The sequence below is a fragment of the Pomacea canaliculata genome, linkage group LG14 (genome assembly GCF_003073045.1).
Source record: "Pomacea canaliculata isolate SZHN2017 linkage group LG14, ASM307304v1, whole genome shotgun sequence".
NCBI lineage: Eukaryota > Metazoa > Mollusca > Gastropoda > Architaenioglossa > Ampullariidae > Pomacea > Pomacea canaliculata.
This window is the reverse complement of record NC_037603.1, coordinates 8,838,337-8,864,758: the sequence shown is the minus strand read 5'-3', so window position 1 is coordinate 8,864,758 and position 26,422 is coordinate 8,838,337. Positions and strand designations below refer to the sequence as shown.

Below are 26,422 nucleotides of genomic sequence, written 5' to 3'. Positions count from 1 at the left end.
TTTAAATAAGATCCTTAGATTATTCAATAGCAAAATATTATTTAAAATCTCTGAAAGTATATGTTCTTGTATACGAAACATTTCGCTTACAGCTCTCAGGAGAGAAACAAACATGGCGTCTACCACAACAAATTGGAAAGACGATATACTAAGGAAATTAAAACATCGCAACAAGACACAAGCAGGCCCATACGCCAAGTTGATAACTGCTAGTACGTACATGCTTATTGTTGATGCTCACATTTTCAAAGGCTGAAAAGAGTTTTTATGTACTAAAGCTTGTGTTTTAAGTGGATGACTAAGAGTAACTGATAACAGTTATTAATAACAATAAACGCAAGATTTGTACATCGCATACTCACACAGGTAAATAGCATACTCGTAGCGCTTAGGAATAAGAATGAGACATTGAAAGGGACAGAAGAACAAACAACTTATGAATGATGGAAGGATAAACAACAGAGCTGATGACTAATAAAAGACAAATACAGAAAACGCAAAGAGGAACCAAGTAACAAGGACTGAGAATATCGTGATTTTGCAAACGAAAACGAGTAGGGAAGTAGCAATAAGCGGAAAAGGGGGAAGGGTGTGAAAAAGGACTAGCATTGTGTAGACTGTTGTTAGGAGTAATGCTTAAGGAAGAAGTACATTTTCAGTCCAAATTTTAAGGATTCAGCTGTGGGTAGGTGATCGATATGGTAAAGGAGAGAGTTCCTTTGTTTTGCTATATGATAGCAAAAAATCATGTGACCATATTCCTGGTGACAGGAATAGTTAGGAGACTGTCATCAGACAAAGAGTGTAGTTGTCTGGCAGGGATGTAAGGGAAGTTCAGAGAAATAGGGCAGGAGCCAGCAAAGAAATTAGAACAGCACAGAAAGTAGAGGGTGTGGAGTCTATAAAGGAGCAGAGTGTTCCATAGTGTCAAATGCAGCAATGTTAAGGCTGAAACATCACCAGTGTCAAGGGCAGATAATATGTATGTGGTCACTTTTTTAAAAGATTAGTTTTGGTACTGTGAAAAGGTCTAAATGCTGACTGAGCTTGGGGATAAAGTGGTACTCATAGGGTAAGTAGGCCTAGAGCTGTGTCAAAACTACTTTCTCTATGATATTTGAGAGAAAAGACAAGTGTAAATGTAGAGGGCTGGTAGTCTGATGCTTGTTGATAGTTTTTGTGGGACCAGTGGATGATTGTTGTTGGTGGGATCTGCTGAGGCATGGCGAGAGAGGATACTCGGCAGTGGTTGGCTAGGGTTAAAACTCCTAATGGCCCCACCGTACAGGAGCATCGCAAAAAGTTTAGCCATACGAGAGGTATATAAGGGTAGAGCTGAGATGAAACAGAGAGCAGATGTCCCAGATCAGAGAGGGAGCACAGGCATGTGACAGAGAAGAGACAGCCTGACTTTTAGCACCTCTGGTGATGCAACGCAGCCATGGCCATTGTACAACCCCGTGTATTAAAGGGTCGCACGCCTGCTGACCGTTCTTGCCTTTGTTCAAGTGTTGGAAGTTGTTGTCAATCCACAACCCCCACCACTCAGCTACATGAACTTGGTGGTAGCTGTACCATTCATTTTTTTTACATCATGTATGCCATCCACTATAGTGCCAAATGTCAAAAATATAGAAAATCATTATCATTATTTCACTGAAAAAAGGAGAGAAAATGCTTTTTTCTGCTTTTTTAAAAAAAATAGCTTTTTGGGGGTATTGACTTAAACTGGTTGACAATAATATCTATTTGAATATCACAGACAGCAGATTGTTAGAGATAACATCAACGCTGAAGACTCGTAGCACTCAGCTGCAAAGTGATGTTGAGCGGCTTAAGGCAGAAAATTTTCAACTTCAGGTCAGGGTTGACACAGGGTAAGTGTGTGCATTATATAAATATGTGTGTGTGTAAGAATCTGGAAACTAATCCTTAAGGTACCTCCAGATCCAAAGACACTTTTCCTGTTGTAGCTAATTATCTGTCTAAAACAATGGCTATCTTTCAATACAGATACACCAACCTAAAATCACTTTATGAAAGACATTTATTTCTTTATTTCTATTTATATTTTTTTTTGTAATTCCATATCCATTAACCTTTTTTTTAATGCCAGTAGCTTTTTTTGTCTGCTGAAGGTAAAGTTCAGTCAAGGTGTAGATAAGTTTAGTGTGGTGAGTGGTGCTATTTTGCATCTGAAAGTGTCTTCTTGGTGTCTTGCTTTATGAGATTTGTTACCTTACATTACAGCGGTGGCGGGGGAGGTGGAGGGGAGAGAACTCATGCCCTAGAGCAAAAGCTGTTCAGACTGCAGGAGGAGCTGACAGAGTTGCACAAAAAACGGGGAGAGGTCTGTGACTGACTTGTTCATTGTCTTCTCATGTTTCCATTTGGCTTTAATTAATTCTTCTCCCTAAATGTTATGAATACAACCTAAATTTTATTGTAATCCTATTTAGTTAACATTTTGTTTCTAATTTTACTTTAGGCTTATTTTCAGCTTTATGCATCTACTTTGCTATTTTTGTCTTCAGTATTTTTGCTGTTGACTTCTGTGGTGCTGAATATCCATGCAGTTTGTAATGAGTTTGATTACTATTTCTTTTGTAGAATGCTGACTTGAGTGCTGGCCTGAAATGATCATTGTTGCTATTTGTGTTGTAGAATGCCCAGCAGATCATTGATCTCAACAATGTTCTTCAGGAAAAGGAGCGAGAGCTCATGAGCAAGGACAGCAAGTAAGTATTCCCATGGTGACAGTTCAGTTACAGCTAATGTTTCTTAACAAATATTGCACCTTCCCAGAGAGTAACTGAAAAAACTGGAAATGTAAAAGCAAGGCATTAAGTCCTGTGCTAGGCAAAACTAGTTCATGATTCCATTGTCATTAAGCATGTACCAAGAGCTGATTAACAAAACCTGGAAGGCTCACAAATGTTGAAAGGATTTGAACAGTGTACAGCATGGATGTAATCTGTGTTAATAATCTTGTGAGGCTGAATGTTGATTTATAACCTGATAAATGATGATAAACATCCAGTGTTGCACCCCTTGTCTTTGCAGTGGGATGCAGATAGAACAGAAAATATTAGAACCTCAGCATCCATGTTACTACACAATGGCAATCTTATTGCTAAAGTTTCACATGTGCATGCTGATTGTGAAGTATTATGTGCAGAATTTCCGATGCAGAAAGTAACATTTTGGCGCTGAGGGGAGCACAGAGAAGTCTAGAAAACACCATCCTGGAACTGGAGGCTACCAATCAGGTTACACTTGTCCAGAAATTTTCTTGGTGTTAGAGAGTTATGATATGCTTTTTTGTGATAGTACTTGGGAATGTTTGTGAGTAGTTTATACCTTGTCAGTTAAGTATAGTAGCGTGCAGAAGGTGCTGGGTATTTAAACCCTGTTTATGGATGAAAGTACCTGTGCAGGATAGTGATGATCTCTGTCTCATATTTTAATACAGATGCTGAAGGATGAGCATCAAGCACTGCAGCTTGCCTTTGCAGCACTGGAGGAGAAATACCAGAAAGCCCAGGAGGACAATCGTGACCTTATCGAACGCTGGATGGCGCAGAAGGCTAAAGATGCTGACATTATGAATGAAGAGAACGCCATATTTATGAAGTAAGTCTAGGCTTAGATGCAATGGCAGCCAGGCCAATGTGTCCACCCATGCTGGTATGTCCATTAGGGTGTAGTGATGTCAGTGATTTTGATGCACATTTGAAGTTTTGTACAATTCACTATCCTGATTTCAAATATGAAAAAGATTTTGCTCTGTGATAAGCAGAACACCTCTGTCGAACATGTCGGCTGTATGTGGTGACAGTCCAGCCAAGTAACGAACTGTATTCCCTGACACACTTTATTGTCTGCTTGCTAAAGACTTATATGGTTTAGTATCAAGTGTCGCCCAAGATGTTATGAAGTTTGTTCGCTCATACTATGTTTGTTATGCTCATATTGTGTTTGTTATGCTCATGTTATGTTTGTATATGTGGTTGGGCTTGTGAGCAAAAGAAAAATTTCTGTCTTGGACTTCCTCAGACAGACAATAAAGTTTGACTTGATTTGATGCACTGATAGACCAAGTTGCTACAGAGTTTGTTATCATCGGTCTGCAAGTAATATAACATGGCCTGTAGTGCAACTGAATGCAGGAAAATGTTCTTTTGTCAATGCTTAGAGTTGACGATGAAGTCAATAGGAAGGCAAACTTGTAGGTCTCAACAGTAAGTCAGAAAATTTTGACCTCTCATAATGAAGAGAATGCTCAAACATTGTAAGACTTGCTGCCATCAGTAGAGCAACCACCTCTCAGAAAGTGCCTCTCACATGAAGAACTCCAGCAAGCTTGTCACTCATCCCTTTATCAGATACCTTGCCACTCTGGGAGTCGAGCGCGTGTGTCAGGACAAGTGAGCTGTCATCAAGACAAGAGACTTTATGCCATCATTTCACACGATTTTCGTTTGGTGTGTGACTGGAAATGAAAACCAGTGCCTGTAATAAAAATATGTTTATCTATATAACGCTTTCCCTGCTGTTAAAGGCAGGCTTAAAGCTCTAGGCACGGCTGCCCACAGTTCATGGCGATGGACAAAGCTACATAATGTGGGAGAAAAGTCTCATGTTGTAACTTCTTGATTTCTCCAAGTTAATAATAATCTATGAACTTGACCAGCTACTTGTTTTAGCAAGTTGTCTGCCCTGGGGCCCATGCTGGCTTTCAACGGCCCTGAATTTAGATCTAACAGGTTGTAAAGCTAATGAAAAATCTGAAAGTCGTAGAAGAAAACAAAAGTTTAAGTTAAACAGTCCTTCACAGCAACAAGGAAAAAAAAATAAAGCACTGGCCTACACAATGGGGACCAAAAAAGGACAACAAACTAATAAAAACGCAAAAAATTGCAGAGAGCTGCCTCCCTAAAACCTGTTAGGCGAAGGGACACCACTCCACACCCTGTACTGTTTATAATTATTGTCTGTCAGTGCAAATGTTATCACAAACTGGTCTTTTGTTGCAGTTATTAAATATAAAACATTTTACAAAAAAATGAAACAGTTTTTAAAAAACATGATTTTTGCATTTTTGGGGCAGAAAAAGGAAGGAGTTCTGCTCATTGCTTTACATTTTTGAACATGGTTGAACAAAACCCCAAATATGCCTGTTGATCTGTTATAATTCATTGGATGAAGCTACACCCTAATGTCCATACAGGTTGCAGTGTGTCAGCCAGGCTGGTATGTAATGACAGGATGAAATGTCATAGCTAAACTGACATGTGCATGCATGCTGCATTAACATGGACTTGCACATCCTGAACATACATGCTTACTGGTGCAGTTCTATTGATGAACTTTAGGTTAAGCCACATTGTTTACCACTAGATAAAGTGGATGTTTTCTTAGCTTATATTACTTTTCCTGTACCCCAACTGCCATATTAATATTCAGATTGGTCACCAGAAATTATGTGCCACTCTTCCCTGTCTTTCTGACTGCCTACCTTCATGCCATCCTGTTAGGCGGGAGGAGGTGGTCCTTGCTAGACTAAAGTTAGGACACACCTATGCCACACAGGGACACCTCTTATGAGGTGAACCACCACCTGTTTGTCCTGGTGTAAGGGGAAATTTTAGTGTGTTACATATTTTGATTGTTTGTTCTGAGCTCCAGACTGTACGACGACAGATTTTGTTTTTTCTTTGTTCAGGTCCGTCCCATTGGCAGCAGTCTTTACATTTTTAAGGAGGATAGAACTTTATCATCAAATTTAAGAAATTTTATGTCCTGTTTTCCTTTGATTCTTGGTTTGTTGGTGGCCTTTTTGGGCTTCACCGATCCATTTTATGCTTTACCCAGTCTTTTACATATTGATTACTTCTTGTGCTGACTTTTTAAAGAATGTTATGGTTGTATTACTTGGAAGGTTTTTTCCCTAAACTTTTAAAGTTAAGATTACTTTTGTCGCCGTGATATAGCCTTAGTTGCTGGAACGGCATTAAAAGCAAACAAAACAATATTCAACAGACAATAATAATATTAATGATGTCTTTAATGATAGCGAACTCAAGCAATGCTTGTTTGTTATAGACACGTCAGGAGAAGATAAGCAAAGACCTTGCAGATGCTGCCACAGAGCCAGTTCCACCTATGAAAAGGTAGTCTCCTGAAATACTGTCATTGTCTGTTTCATACTGCTTTCACATACAAAAACATAATCTCTTGAAACACTGTTATGTTTTTATGCTGGTTCTTATGTTCCCACATTTGATGGTATGATAAAATGTCTTGATTATCAAAGACTGCTGTATGTTTTTAGTGTTTATGAATTTGAGAATCTGCTCATGAATGTAATAGTCAGTGAAAAAATGTTATTAGTTTGTAAAGGAGTATTGTATGTTTTGCTCAAGAAACTATGTATATATTTTATAAATGACATAAAATACTCCGCAACTTTTTATAATTTAATTCATGATAAAACAAATTTTTGTTATAAAAAGAAGAATCAGTGGAAGAACACTGCTCAACACTCAAGAGCATTTGGAAGACAACCTGTACAATGTTCTAGGGAAGAGGGAGAGAAAACACAAGGATGACTCCAGAGACCAGGGCAAAAATTGAATCAAGAAAGGGACTGAAACAGAAGCTCAACCAGGGACAAGACCAACAAGAGAAGGAAGATATCAGAGCTGAATATTGGGCCAGGCATGCTTTCGACAGGCTACACCCCATCTAGAACTCCCGAGCATTATCCTTCAGCAGTAAGACCCTCATCTTCAACACCAATGTGAAAGCAGTCCTACTCAGTGGTTCTGAAACCTGGAGAGTGACAAATACCATCAACAACAAGCTCCAGACCTTTACCAACCCCATATTCTGGGAATAAAAGGGCCTGAAAAGATCTCCACCAGCAGCCTGGGGAAAAGAATCAACCAGAATGCCACTAGCCAAGACATCAAAACGCGCAAATGGGGGTAGATAGGACACACCCTGCACAAACCAGCTGACACCATTACCAGGCAGGCACTTGACTGGAATCCTCAGGGGAAGAGGAGAGTTGGGAGACCAAAGGAGACTTGGAAAAGAACAACCCCATGGGCCCAATTGAAGGGGGCTGTCCAAAACCAAGTCCGCTGACGAGGTGTTATAGCCTTGAGGAGTAACAAGTACTAAAATAAACTAATAAAATGACTTAAAATCCCTCAGCTGTTTCAGAATGTTTTATTTTCAAACTATTATTTTATAGAGTGTTTGCCTTTAGCAGTGGCTGATTGTAAATTTTAGTAAAGCTTAATATACAGCAGAACTGTAGTAGAGAAAGGTGTTTATCTGATTCAAAAAATGTTTATCTGATTCCAGAGAGAAACCAATCATCTTTCCTGGATTGACTGCTCTCTGTTCCATTGCTACGGTACCCAGCCGAGCCCTTTGTAAATTTGTAAGTGTCTCCTTTGCTGTGACTTGTTGCTTTCCTTTTTTGTTTCTGTTTTCATCTTTTTGACCTCAACATGCATGTTTAGTGTGGTCATCTGATTTTTTATTGTTGATATGTATCTTTGGTGATGTAGATTATTCTCTGATTTTCTGACCTTGATATAATTGTTTAATGTAGTAGATTATCATTGTTTCTTTCTGTCCTTATTGTACCTGTCTAATGTTGTAGATTATCATCTGATTCTCTGTCCAGGATGTTCATATTTAATGTTGTAGATTATCATTTGTTTTCTTCTGTTTTTGAGTGTTTTTACTTTCTATTGTTTTATGTGGGCTTTGTTAGCTGTTGGTGGTGATTGAGGGTCATAGGTACAGTTTGCTGAATGCAACAGCATGTCAGAAATATACATATAAAAACATACATATATGCTACATACTCTCTTTTTATTATCTACAGCTACACATGACTTTCTAGACTTATATTCTAGAACAGTGGTTCTTAACCGGGGTTCGATCGAACCCTAGGAGTTCGGTGAGTCGGTCTCAGGGGTTCGGCGCCATAGAGGTCAAGACTTACCCGCAATTCATGATGACACTAAAGAAGGGTTCGATGAATGTGCATATGAAGCTTGTGGGTTCGGTGACTGTGCAGATGAAACTTGTGGGTTCAGTACCTCAAATAAGGTTAAGAACCACTGTTCTAGACGAACGTGCAGAAACATTTACATCTCTGTGGAATCTTGTGAACAGGTGTGTGCAGATATAGTTGCAAAGAAATACAGAAAAAGTGCATGTGTCACCAGATATGTATGTATACATACTGTACATAAGAATGCATGTGCACATATGCATGCAGATGCAGATTGCACATCTTTGAAAATTTTGGTACATAATAACAATGATTAATAGTAAAGTGCATTTTTGATGTGGATATAAGCTCACTTAGTGCGTTGCATATAAAAGACCACAAACTGCCAGTAAACATTAGTGTCAGCAAACAGGTAACATCATGAAAATGTGTGCATGGAGGAAGAAGTGAGGTGTGGGTTTTTACACTCTTGTATGTGTGAAATATTTCTTAAAGAGATGGGTTTTAAGGCTGGATTTGAAGGCTGCAAATGTAGACACTTCAAAGAGAAAGGGAAAGAAAATCTGAAATGGTAGTACCTGAGAAGGAAACGGAGTGTTCTTCTCATTTACCTGTTTTTACAGTGATCTATCAGCGAAGGACAAGAGCAACTTTATATCCATAATCCATCTGCTCCAAAGTCATTGGGACAACCCAGAGTACTGTTCAGACTGTATAACATGCAGACACTTCTAAAATGTGTCTGAAATCCTTCGTGATGACAGGCATGGCATGTAGGGAGAGTTTTTCTGACTCCTGTCAGCATGCTGATTCTGTGAACCTGCATGCAGGACCGAGGGTGTCCTTTATTGTTTTGGCTGTGTGGTGTCCAAATATTACTGTGCACGAATGAATGCAGCTGTCTGAAGCATGAATGCATGAGTGTTTGGTGAATATTGAGAGATTAGGGTATTGTTTCGTGCTTTCGTATTGAGCTGCCCCAAATTTCCCTCTGGGGTAAATAAAGTGTTATCTTACACATGAAACTTGAGTGAATCTCTATCAGAGCAATATGATCATAGATAGTTGAACCAAAGAAACAATCTTTCATATTGGACAGTGAAATGTAGGAAAACAGCATGACTGAGGAAGTAATTGTTGATGTACAATCAAACAACAGGATTGAGGAAGTAATTGTTGATGTACAATCAAACAACAGGATTGAGGAAGTAATTATTGATGTACAATCAAACAACAGAGGAAGTAATGAGGAAGTAATTATTAATGTACAATCAAGTAGCATGACTGAGGAAGTAATTGCTGACATACAATAAAGCCCAGAAACTGAGGTAAGAGAACATGCAAAGCGGACATCTGCAGTAGACTTCACCAGTGAGACATGTGACCTTGGCTGCAAGATGTAACAGAGAAATAGCAGAACCTCTGAAATGTATCTCAACTTGCAGAGTATCGCAAACAGGATTTTTTTAGTTGCTTTTTTTTTTTTTTTTAGCATCATATAAGTCTGTTCTTTGGGTGTGAAAAGACTAAGAAAGTATCCCATGCCATTTTATCTCCCAAGTAATCTAGCAGTTTAGTACTTCAGAACAAAGAAGTATATTGACTATTTGACTCAAACATTTGGTGAGATACGACATCCTGATATTCAGAAGTGGGGATCAGAGACTAGTTATGGTGTATTTCAATAACCAAAAGTAGCATTTGTACATTTTACTATTCAGCACATAAAATCATTTACATGCTGTCACTATTCTAGGAGTTGATGCATGTCTGACCTGCCAAATTCTAATTTCTAAGCACTCTTCCTTATCCATCATAATGGTTGTCCTGGTATGGCCAGCAGGTGCTGTGATAAAAGATATACTTTCATGCTTTCATTGTGTACGATCTGAAACAAGGGTAGTGGCTAGATCATTGTATCATATACCATGGATGTGTATAGGCGGATTGCTGTCTGTCTGCTGAGACCAACGCTTAGCCTTTTGTGAAGTTCTCCGCTGTTAGTCTCGGTGAGCCTAAACAAGGAATGTGACTAAACTGGAAGCTTTGTACAAACCTGCATCGTTTTAGTAGTTAACTGAAAAATCATCTGCCAGCAGTCCAGTAATACATGTTTGTGCAGATACTTAAAGGGCTGTAAAGGATTGGTGGCATTTAAAGTAAGGTATTGAGTAAGTGACTTTTACCATTGAGAAAGAATAAAGTGAAGACTTGCAGAACAGGATTTATGTTCGTGATGTATGTGAGACATTTTAACAAATTTAATCTAAAACATTTTTAAAATATTTAACTGGGGAGTCAAATAATGACATGGAATTAAGCATTATCGTAGAATTATGTATACTTAAAAGGCTGATATTGGGAACATAACTATGCTATTCTTGCACTTTGTGAAGGATGCCCATGATGGGGAGGTGAATGCAGTCCAGTGGGGTCCATCTGGTCGAATTTTTGCCACAGGGGGTGCAGATCGAAAAATCAAACTGTGGGAAACAATCAGTGGTGAGTGACTTAAGGAGCCTTTTCCAACATTCATGCATATTTATGCACATATAGACATACATGGAAGGATTCTGACATGCATGTTTGTGTGTGTTTGTGTGGATGCATGTGTGTATTATGTGCATGTTGTGCAGGGGGATGTATATATCTGTGAGCATGAGTGTGTGAGAAAGAGGGATGAAACCAGAAAATGTTAGTATGTGTTAGTGACTACATGTGATTTGGGTCTCTTTAGACTCACTGCTTCATCAGCTGAGTGAGCATGCATTAACTGACACATCAGATGACCTGTTGGTGCACAACTCAGTATGTCATGATGACATAGGTAACTGCACTGTACTAATAATGTAGACCAAATATCAAACAGAGCTGTGCTAACATACTAATATTCGTAGTAACATTATGTCCCATGATAAAATTAACAGCATCAGAGACACAGTTTGCATTCATCTCTGGAAAGGCAGGCAAAAAGAGAGAGGATTTAGAAAACAATGTGATGCCCAACAAGGACTAGATCATGATGCTGAAAGTATAAAAGTAAATGATTTAGAAGATACAAAGTGCACTGATTAGACCCTTCCTTTATTTGTTGTGTATCTTTTTATTGTACATACTTTGGTATGTAAATAAAATTTCACAAATTTAAGCCTCAGCTTATGTTTGCTGTGCTAAAGTTCTCCAAAGAAGAGCTTGAACTTATTGAATATAATTGGATGGTTGGTGAGGTACATTAGAGCTAAGTGTACGGAGTATTTTATTTTAATTGCACCGTATATTATAGCAATACAATTAGCTGTAGCTAGGTTCACACAAAGCTTTTGAATCCATTTTTGACAACAATTTGGTTCCTACTTGTTATCATTTGATATCTTGTAATAAATCTTTGAACCTTTTCTTTGAGAAAATATTAGTGTTAAAGAAAATTGCAATTCAGTTTTTTATGTTTTCGTCAATGGATACAGCTCTTTGCTTTAAGTACTGCTTTACACAACCCAAAAATTCTGAAATGTTTGTATTTAGCAGGTTGAGTTGTTTAAAATATTTGTATGTATAAAAATCTGGCCTTTTCATCAAGTAAATCTCTAATGATAACTATACTTTTTGTCAGCCAATCTTTATTAATTATCATCAATCTTAATATCGGCATTATAGAAGAGAGGTTCTGCTTAGAGCTTATCAACCGTATCTATTTTAACTTTATTTTTAAAACACCTATATACAAGTAGAACATCCTTCCAATATAAATTAACTCTTTTGTAAGGTAGCTCACAGCCCAGCTGTCGTAAGTAGTTACTTTCTGGGAATATAACTTTAATTGTATTTGTCCTTTTTGCTTATTGTATTTCAGTTTTTGAATACATCATTGTTTTAAAGCTGAAAAAAAATTATGACACGTAAGGAATACCTAGACCACCTTTTGCAATGAATTTAGTGCTGGTATTTCTACTTATTTTATATGATTTTTGATTCCATACAAAAGCATAGATTAAAAATTGTAATTTGTTAATAAAATAGTCTGGCAGGTTAGGCAACAGGAACCAAAGATATGTTAAATTTGAGAGTATAACCAATTTTAATATAGCAATTCTACCTATAGGTGTTAAAATTCTTGTCATCCATGTTTTCATAAGATATAAAATTTCTTCAAATTTATCATCATAGTTTATTCTGTGTAAGTCTTGTAGGTCATTTGTTAACTGGTATATGGAGTATAATCAGAAGGATTGGAGAGGTAGGTAAGGTTTCTCAGACATGCATGCTTTACTAACTTTTGCATAGCTGCTGCTGTACTATACATAGCATGTTCTTCCTCGTTCACTGAAACATGCGTATTCAAGATATAAGATTGCACCAGGATTGTTTGTAGTTTGTGATTTGATTGAAACATGCAATATTATACAACTTCATAATTGTTGCATGAATAATTTCTGAAACATGTAGCTTCTTTAACATGTATCAGAAAACTTCTAATAAAGAAGCCACAGTGAAGCTATCAATTATCCATTTGTTTATTTTTTTCATTTATGTCTTTAGAAAAAAAAATTAAAAGCTACTAAAACTACTAATAGAACTTATGTCTATAACATTCTGTAAGAATTTTCTCCAAGGCTTACATTGTTACCATGTGTTAGTAACAGAAATGGAAAATGTAACAGCTTAATTGCAACATGCTCACGGCATACTCATTGTGGAGTCTTTCTCTTTCTCTTTATGTATTTCAGAACATATCAATATCATTTAGTTTTTGTTATAAATATTACAATCAGAAAGGATTTCACAGGATTCTACATTTTATTAAGACTGGCTGTGTTTGTCCCATTTATGACTATGCTCAGAATGCATGTTGGCCACAACTGTGGCTGTGCTCATGACACCAGGAACCTCTATTTCAACAGGCAGGTGACATAAACTTGTCTTAGGCCATGTGTCCCGGCACGACACCTTGTCAAAGACTATCCAAGGCACATTGTTGGGTAGTCAACACCGCAGTGGCCAGAGAAAGTATTGGGTTATGAACATTAAAAACTAGATTGGTCATGCTTTACAGGACCTGCTGACTATCGCCCACAATAGGCAAGAGTGGCTGGCCCTGTCAGCAGCCATGCCTATCCATATGATCCACCCCCCTCTACAACCACAGGTGTCGGTCAAAGGAGAACAGATCGACTATGCTCAGAATGTTGGTCACAACTGTGGCAGTGTTCATAATGCATGTCACTTGCAGCAGCTATACCAGAGATGGAAGGAGTTCAGATGCTTTTGTGAGGTTGAGGGGGAAAAAGACTGAGATACATAGGAAGATCCTTAGTTTTGTATTTTTGTAAGGCATACTATGACCAAGTCACCAGTGACAAAGTACAAAGTATGCCAGAAATAATCTGGGTTTGCTAAGATAGCCTGACCACAGTGTAGAGGTAGGACTGAAAAACTGTTTGCATATGTCATGATTGTCAGGACTGTAAATAACGGTCCTGCAGGAAATAGTACAAGAAGGTAAGAGAAAGCGAGATGGGCAAATAAAGATAAGCTGACAAGATGAGAGGGAAAACCAGAGATAGGCAGACAATTAAGATAGGAGACCAGAGAAAAGTAGATAAAAGAGGAGATGGACAGACACCATTTTAGGCAGACCTCATATCCCAGAGAAAGGAAGTAAAATGAAAGAGATGAAATGAGTTGGAGGTAAGATTGTCAGGATTTGCCATTGATGATGATTGATGATGATGATGATGATGATGATGATGATGATGATGAAACTGATGGACAGACAGCATGGAAGCAGTAAAAATAATGTGAAGATGAAGTTAGGCAGTTATCTAATGTGATGAAAATGGTATCTGCTAACATGCAATGCTGTGTAATGACCTGATGACTTTTTTGCAGGGACCTGTAACAACCGAGGAGTGCTTACAGGCAGCAATGCAGGCATCATGTCTGTGGAATTTGATGATGAGGTATGTTGCTAGTGACACATCTTGCTATTTCTCTCCTTTTACTGTTGAATGGGATCTGCTACAGTTTATGTGGTTGGAATTTCCTAGTCACTTTTGTGCTTGTCTAGCACAGTGGCTGTTGTAAGAGTCTGTTATGGCTACCTAGCTGCTGGAGTACCCTTTGTTTGAACTCGGTGTTATTGGCATTACTGGTTGTCTAACACAGTGACTGGTGTTACAGACACTGAACCATTGTAGAACCATTTATTTGGCAAGATCTCTGCTGCTTCTTTATTTCCTGTTCAGTTTCCTTATGACATGGGTAAGTCATAGTAGAAGACATTTGCGGTAAGGTGCTACGTGTAAACTGATGTGTACCTGAAGACCCAAACACATGGGGGATACTGGGCCTTGAATGTCCAGTCTGGCATCAGGAGGAGCCATGACACCGTCTCTTATGCCTCTGATGAATTTGCTTTCAAATCTGCCATTAATGGAATAGTCAGTTTGTTTATGGAGTAACTGCTCTGCTTATGGCATGGAGTAGCTACTTTGTTTACAAAATAATTACTCTATTTATGATGTGGAATAGTTACTCTGTTTATAGCCAAACTACTTTAGTAATGCCGTAGAGCAGCTGCTCTGCTTATGGAGGGACTAGTAATGACATGAAGTAGCTACTCTGTTTATACTCTGTAACTATGGAGTGACTACTTTTTGTTTATGGGAGTTACTGGTCTGTACATCTGCAGGAGAATCTAATTCTTGGAGCCTCAAATGACTTTGCCAGTCGAGTCTGGTCTCTTGCTGATCAGCGATTGAGGGTGAGTGTAGAAGACCCCATGGCGATGAATGTTAATGCTGATGCACTTACAATGCATTTCATTATGTGGACATAAAAAGCTTTGCTCATATCTGTAAGCAGAAAAAGTGCATAGCACTGCACAGTGTGCAGATTTGTATAGTTTGTAACAGTGATCCATGTATTGGACAGTTAGCAAAATCCTCTTGGCCATCTGAAAAAGACATCAGCCTGCTGTCAGTATACTAGTTGCCACCATGCCTTGAATTCAGTGTGCTTCTGCATAGTCTTGTTGAAAGGAGAAAATAAACTGCTAAATTGTCATTATCTTCTTACAAGACTGATCTATACATACCAAAGATGTGCATAAAATGTACAGACTATCTCAGTGCATTATATATGAGTAGTTTTGAAGAAACAAATTATGATTTCTAACATGACACCTATCCTATTTGCGTCTCAGCACACCCTGACTGGACACAGCGGTAAAGTCTTGGCAGCCAAATTCCTGTGTGATACAAGCAAAGTAGTAACCGGCAGTCATGATCGCACACTCAAGGTGTGGGACCTCCACAGTAGAGCTTGTGAGTAAGCAGGACTAGTCAAGCTGTGGAGGGTGTGTGTATTCTTGTGTGTGAGGAAGCAAGGGATGGTGGTGATATGGAAACAGTGTCATTTTGCTTTTGCATCCAGCTCTGTCCTAGAGAACGAATCCACACCATTTAAGAGGAATCATTTGTTTGCCAGGTGTCAAAACAATTTTTGCTGGCTCAAGCTGCAATGACCTGGTGACCCTGCATGACAACAACATTGTTAGTGGTCATTTTGACAAGCGAGTTCGCTTTTGGGATATCCGCAGTGATAGCAGCACTAATGAAATTATGCTACAGGGTCGTTTAACATCCCTCAACTTGGCTCCAGGTAGGTACTTGTGGCACTCCGTTTCTGTGCAGGTCTTCAACCTGCAACCTTTTTTTTCCATTATTGTTATTTCTTCTTTGATTGTACCAGATGACTTGATCAAAGGAGATAAAGGGTTACACTAGCTCTTTAGCCATCGAAAAGTTGTCTCTCCGACAGTGTGCTAGCACGCGCCTGGTAAGCAGAGCACTCCATTAGTCAGGTGAGCAACTGCCTTGTGACAGCGTAAAAAGCCCTGTACAAGGCTAATACACCAGTTGTTTCCATGGTCACTATGTTGCTAACTAGCCGTTGCTCTTACCACAGGCAATATTAGCACTGAAAACTTAAGCGTTGTCAGTGTTGCCAGCATCAGATCTTTTGTTGTTTTCTCTTCTGACACCATTCTCCTTTTCTTCAAGAAAAGACGCGTGTTTTTCAGCAGGGTCAATTACAGTTTTTTACATTATAGAAAATTCTGCATTTTTTGTCAGAATTGTGCCACCAGACTTCTTTTCCTTGAGGAAAAGGTATGCCTGATTTTCTGTATTGCCTGTGCCACGCTTTTTATACTACAGAGAATTCTGTATTTTTCATCAAAATTCTTGTGACTCCTGTCACTCGGTGTTGTCTGTGCAACGGTTTTACTGCTGTATAAAACTTGCCATGTTTTTTTTCGGAATTGTTGTGATACCGGACTTCTATTCGATGAAGAAAAAATGTGCATTTGCCAGTCCATGTTGCCTGTACTACGATTTTTACTGCTTCAAAGAGTTCTTCATTTGTTCGTCAGAATTTTTTGACGCCAAGACTTCTTTTCCTTAAGAAAAGATATGTGCTTGACAGTTTCACCTTTGCTATGGCTTTGACTGCTTCTGTGAATTCTGTGTTTTTCTGGCAGAATTCTTGTGACAACGAACTTCTTTTCTTTGAGAAAAGACGTGTGTTTGCCAGTCAATACCAGCTGTGCTATGGTTGTTACCACTTCAGAGTTTTATGTGTTTTCGTCAGAATTCTTCATACTGGACTTTCTTTTCCTGGTGAAAAGACTTGCCCTTGATAGTTCATATTGGCTGTGCTAGAAACTTCTACGAATCTTTTCCTATGCTTCTTGTGCCGGCCGCTGGATACACGACCTTGATTCCAGCTGTGTAATGGGAAAAATCGGACCACACTTCTCACTTGGACATCCCCATTGGCTGTGTTTGTGGTGGTGAGTGCTCAGAGGGTTTTTCTACCAAACATGGGATGTCAATGCCTTTGGTCCTAGCAGAGACATGACAAGCCACCTCACGTGGGATCTACGTCGTGGAGGAAGGTACCATCTGCTGCAAGTAAGGCGAGGTTTTTGTTTTACACACGTCATCATGGGTTACAATGGGCTCTGCTTCATTTGAACCCCCACCTGAGTAGTGGAGTGCTGTGCACGCCAGGCATGTGCAAGCTCACTGAAAGGGAGACAATTTTTCAATGGTTAAAGAGGTGGTGTAATCCTGTATCTCGTAGAATTATCTGGTAAGTCTTGACGAAGAGAATTTACTTAAAATTTCATTTTCCAGATTTGGGCTGTATGAGCCTTTGGATCTTTTTACATGTGTAAAATGCTTATAAATCACAACAGACAGCACCATGGGACAGGGACCTGCAGACCTATAGAAATGATGCACATATCTGTGTATCATATAGACATACACATGACATTTATATATATACATAGATGTTCATCTGCAGGTCTACATGGTAGTGTGCCTGGATGAAAACATTTTACATGATTTTGTTTCTTTTAGTGATATGTTAAAAGTCTGTCAGTATTTAAAACACTGCTGTGTGTTTGCTTAATTTATTTGTTTATTAAAGGAAATTGGAATTGTTGCAATCCCCAACTATTGACATCTTCATTGGTGGTCTGATCCATTTTTGTGAACATCAAAATCTACATTTGATATGCAGCACAAGTAACACTAGAAAGGGCATTATCTCATATTATTTTTACACCTGGCTGACAAACAAAGCCTTACTTTATTGTTTATCATTTAAATGTTCCTTAATTGGTGATTACAAAATAGTTTTTGTACAGGTTGATAAAAAGCTTGCAAGGTTATAAAATTGCTGTACAATAGCGACAATGTCAACACTTGTTGTTGCTGCTGATTTCTACAGATCGCAATAGCCTGTTATGCTGTACAAGGGATGACTCAATCAAAATTCTGGACTTACGCATGAATCAAGTGTGTGCTACTTTAGTGTGAGTACTTGAGTGTTTAGTTTGTATACACGTACCTCTGTGTGTATATGTGTGCGCATTCTTATGTAAGAATGTAAAATGTTTAGCAATTCTTAAAGCTACTGAAATGTTGTATGTATATTGTGGTAAATAGTCTGTGGATGGAGACAAACCCTACTTATTTATGTAAGAATTTTACAAAAAGGAGCAAGGTCAAGTACTAGCCAGAACATGGGTTTGAATTCACACACAGCTCGATCAGATCAGCTTGGCTGGTAAAGGTCACTAACCAATCTTTTTCTAAAATAAAAAGTTGAAGCGCAAATGAAATGGGATGAAATGAATATGATGAGACTAGTTCACGGCTACCTATCTCATACTTTAAGTGAATCATTAGGCTTATTTTTCAAGCCTTTATGCATCAAACAGTTACATGTACAATAACTGGTTGTTATATCCATGGTGCCTGTGAGTTGCAGTGTGTATTGGTTACAGGGCTGATGGCTTCAAGGTGGGATGCGACTGGTCTCGGGCTTGCTTCAGGTGCGAGAATATATAACATCAACATCAAACATGCCAACATCATCATTAGAAACATCAGAATCTGGAGAAATATGCAAATATTTATGATTGTTATCATTATTATTAAACACCTGTAATAAAGCACAACGTGCATGTGTGTACACACCCACTGCCAAATGGCCGTATAGTCTGGTACACACCCACTGACACATGGTCTTATAGTGTGGTACAAAGCCACTAACACATGGTTGTATAGTCTGCTATCTTCAGTACTTGCACACAGTGACCTAGTTTACGTGTGCAATCATAGTTTTGCTACACAAATGCAGATTGAATGATACTTTACTGTCATTTCTGTTTGTACAATGCTAAATTTAATGTGAAGTATTACTGGTTGAACAAATAATAGCAGTGAAGCATTTCAGATGGCTTAACTGGTCAAAGTAAATCTGATTATTTGTGTGTGTGTGTGTGTGTGCATGATGTACATGCGTTTGTGTGTATGCGCGCATGATGTGCATGTGTGTGTCCATGTGTACATGACAGTCCTGATGGCAGTTATGCAGTGGCTGGCTCCAGTGATGGATCTCTCTTTATCTGGAATATTGCCAAGAATAAAGTTGAAAAAGTCCTAAAGGAGCATAGGTAGGTATGCAGCAGTAAAGGAACAAAGCTGTTCTTGTTCACTTTCTCTTCTTCTTGTCTGCTCTTTTTCTTATTTCTTACATTCACATGATTCAAATCTTGCCAATGCCTTTCATGTCAAAATGAAGTATTGTAAAGTCCCATTGGTTATGTTCAGTTGTCATGAATGAACAGCTTTATGGGGGCAGACATGATGACTGTATAGTTAAAAGCAAGTGACTGAAAATGAGGGTGTGACACAATAACGCACTGAACATTATGATCACCACTCTGAGCATCATTCTGCACATATTTTTTGCAGTCATGCTGTGCTGGCTTGCTCATGGAACCCTAACGGATCATCCATTCTAAGCTGTGAAAAATCTCGCAAGTGTATCTACTGGTCAGACTTTTGACCTCTGTGTCTTACTGGACCTTCATTTCCTGTACGTGCGTGTAATTTAGTGGGGGAAAAAAGGACAAAGAAATACCCACACACAGAGTTGCAGACACATGATGTGTCCTTGGCAGCAGTTTGGTAATTCCAGGATGATGTGAACATTTTAACTATTGCAAACATTTTAGTGTAACCATCTGAAACATTCTGGCATTTGACAAATTCTCTATGATCTCCAACTTAAAGCTGCATTTGCAAAATAACGCAGACAGCAGACTTTATATTACTTTTTTTTCTTGAACGCTTGTTTATTGTAAAAATGATTGTGAAATGTTGATTGCACTTTGAGGACTTTGTTATGAGTGAAGGAAAATATAATGACTGTCAGTGATTTTTCTTTTGATGATCTATGAATATGACAGTAATTATCTCGCAGTACTCTGAGCTCTTGATGGGGATGGGTGTGTAGTCATGTGCTCACTAGTGTTTAATTATACGCAAGGTGGAGAGTGGAAAAGTTTGGCAGATGCTTTGTTTTTGTACTTATCTCTCACAACAGCTTCTGTATTTACAGCACTGTTACAGTTTGCATGCTTTTAACCAAGACTGAAAATTTTTTTGCTGTGCTGTTAGGTTATTGAGCTGTCATCTTGTACTGGTTATAGTGTCACTGTTACATGTACTTATTATCAGCTACTGGCAGTCATGCCTTACTTTACAGTCATGGAACACTGTCATAGACTGAACTGTCATCTTGTACGAGCCATAGTGTCACTGACTGTTACATGTACTTAACAGCTACTGGCAGTCATGGCTTACTGTACAGTCAGGGAACACTATCATATATTGTATTGTCATGTTGACGGCATCTTAAACATACTGGTTAAGTTTTCATTGCTTTTTTTTTTTTTAGAAAGAGAACGTACATGGTTTAGCTGTTGGATTTAATTTTTCTAAAGTCATTAACCACAGTAGCATCAGTGATATGGCTGTTGGTGATATAGCTTGAAGTGTATATGTTATGCCTAAACTGTCAGTAATAGTTTACCACAACTGCAATGCATGGCAATTCTTGGAGGACTTGTTATTAGCCAGTAACTAGGCAGAAGGTTAGTCCACCCATTGAACATCTACGTGAAAGTGAGAACCAGATGGAATGAGAAGTATGCAAGGGTATCATTAACAGCTAGACAAAGAGGCTTACCAATGTCAAAATGCTGTCAAAAGTACAGGGACTTAAAACTATTTCAGGAAGAATACAGAGTAGTTGATGCTGTTTGGAATATAAGACACCAAGATGGGTAAAGGACTTAGATGGAATTACAGTGTTCGTAGATGTCCGTTGTGTCAAATTGTTGTGAAGATCAAAAGGGGATTTTTAAGTCATGTGCCATAATATGCCTGTTACAGTTCTGTTCAAGGGAGTGGTATGCTGAGAAACTGAATCATTGTGTGTGGTTAGTTGATGTCATAGACAGCAAGTGACTGGTTGACAGCAGTCATCATGACAATACTGCAATGTGCCATCCAAGGATTGATGGGAAAGGATTGTTGTGTGAAATGTGCTTGTGTAAACATTTATTAGTTGGAAAATATTGAGCTAAATACAGTAATATGATGAGGAAGAATTTTCATTTGTGACATAAATTTATTAAAAAAAATAATAGCTGTGTGTAATTCTTAAGATATATATATATTTGTGTTTCATCTTCTGTTTTTGCTGATCAACAGTTGTTTGCTGAATGATTTGTCACATGACTGACTGCACTTCATATGCTGATGCAGTGTGACATTTGAGATCTTGCACATTTGTGCAATAATGCATCAGCAGTTGTATTAAGCTGTAACATAATAACATGGCTTTGTTGTTAGCTTTTTGAAACACTAATGATGTCATCATTGTCTTCCAAATGTTGAGAACCAGAAAGATCAGATGTCAGATCTTGAAGCAGAAGGGTCAGCACTAGAGGATTAGGGGGTTGTACCTTTCAGCTTCTAAAAGACAAACACCTAGTTAATAAGATTAAAATATTTTGTTAGTTTCCAGCTAAAGGATTTCTTCAGTACAGAGACAGCTGTTAGAGCAACATTCATAGACCTGTATTTAAATGTAGAATATGTCACTGTAAAATGGGATTTGTATTAAGTGCAACCTTCCATGTTTAGTGAGACGTGGCATTTGAATATGTGTCCAGCAGCACAAGGGTTGTTGTTTTCCACATCAACAGGTCTTGGAGCTGCGGTAAGATTGCCTGCAACCTTTATGTTTAGTGAGACGTGACATTTGAATTTGTGTTCAGCACAAGGGTTGCTTGTTTGTTTTTGTTTTAAGATTTCCTGCAACATAAGACAGCCTACAGAATTTTCAGTAAATTATTGTCATCTGGTTACAGGAGGAACAGATAGGGTGCAGTCCCTTTTCTTCTCCTTTTTGTGTCCAATGTGTCTTGTTTGGTAATGATCATAAATGGTCACTGCTATACTAAACAGTAAGGTTGAGGTTTGTTGTTCTGAATGATAAAAGCTTTTGTTTTATTGTCACAGTCTTCTCCTTTCTTATTCTGTTCAACATCTTATTGTGTTCGCATATCATGGTTCTTCCTCTGCACAGTTCTTTATCAGGATGTTTGAAGACTCCCAGTGCCAGTATCTATGTAACCATTATAATGGTAAGAGGGATCTCTAGCAGTATTTTCTGAAAATTACAGTCTTGACAGTTCTTTTGTTCAGTATTTCATTGTGTTCTTCAGAGCAATTTCCAGATTGTTCATTAATACAATGCGGGAGGAATGATTGAAAAAAATGATCTTTTCAAGGATGGTTGTTGTGCAGTTTTTAAAGGTATTGCCCTATCATGGTCAAAATGTTGTGTATGACTTTGATTCCATGATTTTACCTGTGAGCGCAGCTCATTTTAGAGCAAGATTTGTTGTTGTTGTTGTTGTTTGTTGGGATTTAGTGTTCATTTTACTTTTTCTCTGTTTATAGTTTCAGAAAATGTTTTCTTCACATACTTTTGATTAATACATATATTTGTTTTATCCAGTTACACATTCGGTTTTTTTAAAGGAAAAAGCACAAAAGTGAAGTTGCGTAGTTGACTGATTAAATGAACTGAACCTTTTTACTGTTTGTTAAACAGTTCACATATTAATGAAAATAAACACACCTGTTGCCATAAATAGCTTGCTCAGGAATTGAGGAGAATCAGTTTGGCTTTCAAAGAAAACAAGAATCATTTTAAAACACCACATTTTTCTTGGGCTACATGGAAGTAAAATGAAAGAAAATTAGAGGATTTGTGTGGTTATTAGTAGTAGTATTATACTGCGCCAGGTTCTAGCTAGTAGCTACTCACTGCATACCATGTATGCGCACACGCACACACATGCAAAGCAAGCCCTAGTTGACTGACACAATAGCAATGCATTGACAGATGTGAAGCAAAACTTATCAAAGGTGTATGGATAAACATTACTGTGTCACTAGACATGAAGGAGACATGGTCTTGAGAGAGGATATTATCTAAGTATGTGACAGCAGACTGGTGAAAGCAGCCATTGTGTGAAGTGAATATAGTACTAGCTAGAGAGTTGCTTAATATTTGTCTTAGAGGCCTCTTCTTGACTTCCTCTCTTAGGGGTGTGTATCATGGTCTTAATGATAGGCCGTTTTGCTGTAAGATGTTTTGGGGATGCTGAGAGATAAGTGGTTAGAGCAGTGGGGTCTGAACCGTGAGGTGAACTGGTCAATACCCATGTGGCCCAAGCAAACTTCCCCCAATCGAAACTGCTTTTGGGAATGGGCACTAGACCCCACAGAGGGTTGGGGAAGGTGAGGGAGAGAAAATGGGCACCATCCTCATGCAAAAATGGTTGATTGATGTCATCCTATTGGGGACGTGGGTTAAGTGATTTTGTTATTGATGTATTCAGCCTTAATATACAAATTGTTGATTTATTATATTTCTTTACAATAATTGCTTATGAAATAATTGTGCAATATTTGGTTTATTTTTTTCATTGCTTGTTTTGTCTGCTTAAGTGATGTTCACTACCTTGGCCTATGTAAACACCTTGAGTGGTGTGTTCTTTGAATACTTTGCCTGAGCAACGTGTTGTCACTGTGCTTTCTGTCTAAATAATGTTTAGTAGTTTTGAGTAATCTACATGGGAAGTGCCTCCCACTTTTACAGTTTTTCAGCCATGATGGATGTGGAACAAACACCCCCTTTCTCTTGTTTCTGTTAGGACATGTAAGGCAGTCTTAGAAACGTAAGTCATCTGAGAAATAGGAGCTTTTCAGAGCTGGTGCAGTTCATTAACATTGTTGTCTGCTTTTTAAAAATTTAGATCTGTTCAGTTGGCGAGTTTAAATATGCTGAAGGCAGGCCAGCGTCTTAGCGCCCACACTAAGCAGCTCACTGTAAAATCGCTGCACATGGTTCCAAACTGCTTATGGTGGATACTGCTGAATCCACTTGCTGTAGTCTGTAAAAGTGATGTAAAACAAGGGTCAGGGAAAATTGAGCATTAGAGTGACTGGCCTTTCAAACTGTTGAAGCAATCTGTTCAAACTATACCAACAGCTGGTTAAACTCACTTCCTAGACATGTGTTGGCTTGCATTAGAAATAAGTGGTATATGGCAAAGTACTAAGATTAATAAAATCACCTCCATATATATATAATTATTAGTATTTTATAATATATATATATTAATCGCTTCCTAATATATTGTTTTTATTTGAATATCTAGTAGGTTAGTTTGTTGACATGTCCACCATGTTTAATCCGTGAAAGTGAATGGCACCCATCTGTGTTTTACCTGCATGTGTTGTCACCATGGTGGTGTCATATGTCTGCAGTAGTATTCATCTTACTGATCGTAGCTCAGTTAGCATAGCTAAGAAATCATGGCCGTGAGAAATCAAACATCCCCTCAAAGCTTTGATTGAATCAGTTATTCTTGCTGATGCAAGGAGCCAGTCTATGATAATCTCATGAGATATGTCTCTGTCATGGAAAGTACACTCAAAAGTCCTTGTTTGGCTGCCTTGGTAAAAGCTGTCTGGGCAAAGTGCCGACAATGTGGTCTAGGTGAAGACCTATGTTTACTGAGTTGTGTTCACTGTGCTGCGTCATATTGTAGTGAGAGAGTAAAAAGCTCAATCTTTGCCATTTTTAGATATGGCTGTATTTTTTTCAAAACTTGTTCTCACATCTGGGACTGACATTTTGGTCAAGAGCTACCTGCCTGATGAGCTGCATCATGCCTTGTGCTACAATCCCAGCAAGCTGCCCGCAATCACAGCTATGGAGTGGGTGCCAGAAAGAAATTATCTGCTCACTCCTGATTTCTTGTCTGCTTGCAGTCAGCTTTACCACCAGTGCAGGGCTTGCTATGGCTGCTGTGCCTCATTTGTACCTGATCTTTTATCGCCCTTTAATGTGCATGTACTTAATGAAAGTATTTGTTGTTAGCATTCTACACCAGGGTTACTTAATGCATAGTAATGATCACTATTGTGTCAGTAAGTACCAAAGGTAGGATATGAGCTGCCTGAGCCAGTGAGTTAAGAATTAAGAAAAGAAATGAGATAACATTTTGTGCTTTAATGAATGTTATTATTAAGACTACATGATTTCATTCTGGTGAGAGATATGATTTAGGTTTGTATCTATCTGCTTTGTATATTTTTGGCGTGTGAATGGAAAACAAACTCAGTGAATTGTGAGTAATGGATGGCCTTATCATTAAAGTATAGTCTTGCTTCTGTGATAAGGTATTAGAACCATGACTGTCAAATACTAGGTAGTGAACATGAAAAAACCCTTATGAAATGTGTTCCAGTATCAACATCAAAGCCATTATGCACAAACTAGATAAATTGAAGACTGCAGCACACTGTTGATGTGAAGACTGTTGATGAACTAACTGTCATAAAGTCTCAGACAGGTTTGAAGGCGTGTGTTGAGTGTCATAGACATGAGTGATTGTGATCACATGCATGTGAACGTGCAGTGTTATTGATGATTTAACGTAATGTCTTGTGTAACAATAAATGGTCAGTTTACTGCATCGGCACTTTGCGTGCAGCAATCCTGGATGTTGTTGTGTCTGTATACATTGGCAGAATGTGGTGTTAAATGTCTGATGACAGTGAGTGTTCATTGTAAGCACTGGGAAACAAACAAATCCACTTTGCTCGTTGTCACCTTATTCTCTAGGTTGCGAGTGGTGTGCCAGAGATTTGATAATAATGTTGTCTATTTACACAGCACTGGACCACCTGACCTTGTTCATGGAAAGAAAAGGAACAGGCGTAGACCCAGTCATCAGGGATTTATTCATGAAGGGGGGAAAAACTTCTCGTGTCTGTAGTTACGACTGTCAGTAAACCGTGAGTAATGCTTTGTGTCATCTTACCCTTTGTCACTGATTATAACTAACGGTCTAGGTGTAAACAACGTCGAAGTCCAAACGCCGTGTAATAACTACGGAGACAGTCTTACCCTTGATTTACCAGGAACAACAACTTGTTCCCACAATCCATGAATGTGGCCCCTGACAGGTAAAAGCTTCGACCGAGTCGCCTGACAGACAGTGGAGAACTTGCAGATACAACTGTTAGTTAATCCTCATTCGCTATGAGTATACAGCGCCAAGAAATCTGTTCCAGCCATCTTGGTCCTGGGTGAGCAGTTAACTTCGTTCCAGGTCTTGCCCACCAGGTCTTGCCCTCGAACGTTACTACTCAGCAGCCTGCCTCTCTCTTCCTCCTGCTGGAGGCAATGTGAGTGCAGGTGTGGACTCCTGTGTCCATGTGAGTGCAGGTGTGGACTCCTGGTCTTGTGCATGTGAGTGCTGGTGTGGACTCCTGGTCTTGTGCATGTGAGTGCAGGTGTGGACTCCTGGTCTTGTGCATGTGAGTGCTGGTGTGGACTCCTGGTCTTGTGCATGTGAGTGCAGGTGTGGAC

General features: G+C 38.6%; 1 protein-coding gene across 1 annotated transcript; it reads left to right on the top strand.

The window, feature by feature from the left end:
- The first annotated feature begins 75 nt into the window (after positions 1 to 75).
- LOC112555594 (autophagy-related protein 16-1-like) lies at positions 76 to 25,544 on the top strand. The gene is made up of 17 exons (XM_025224025.1): positions 76 to 212; positions 1,763 to 1,877; positions 2,251 to 2,350; positions 2,665 to 2,738; positions 3,179 to 3,269; positions 3,473 to 3,633; positions 7,375 to 7,453; positions 10,435 to 10,540; positions 10,776 to 10,865; positions 13,925 to 13,995; positions 14,727 to 14,798; positions 15,240 to 15,360; positions 15,524 to 15,697; positions 17,837 to 17,921; positions 18,396 to 18,443; positions 18,969 to 19,067; positions 19,369 to 25,544. The coding sequence occupies exons 1-17, from the start codon at positions 113 to 115 to the stop codon at positions 19,460 to 19,462; spliced, it is 1,680 nt and encodes a 559-aa protein (XP_025079810.1). The 5' UTR covers positions 76 to 112; the 3' UTR covers positions 19,463 to 25,544.
- The last annotated feature ends 878 nt before the right edge of the window (positions 25,545 to 26,422 follow it).

Bases quoted from the DNA above. Each gene is read 5' to 3' on its own strand.
- LOC112555594 (XM_025224025.1), top strand. From the start codon at position 113: ATGGCGTCTACCACAACAAATTGGAAAGACGATATACTAAGGAAATTA. The intron at 3,270-3,472 runs GTTACACTTGTC...ATTTTAATACAG, and splicing joins AACTGGAGGCTACCAATCAG to ATGCTGAAGGATGAGCATCA. The intron at 19,068-19,368 runs GTAGGTATGCAG...TATTTTTTGCAG, and splicing joins AAAGTCCTAAAGGAGCATAG to TCATGCTGTGCTGGCTTGCT.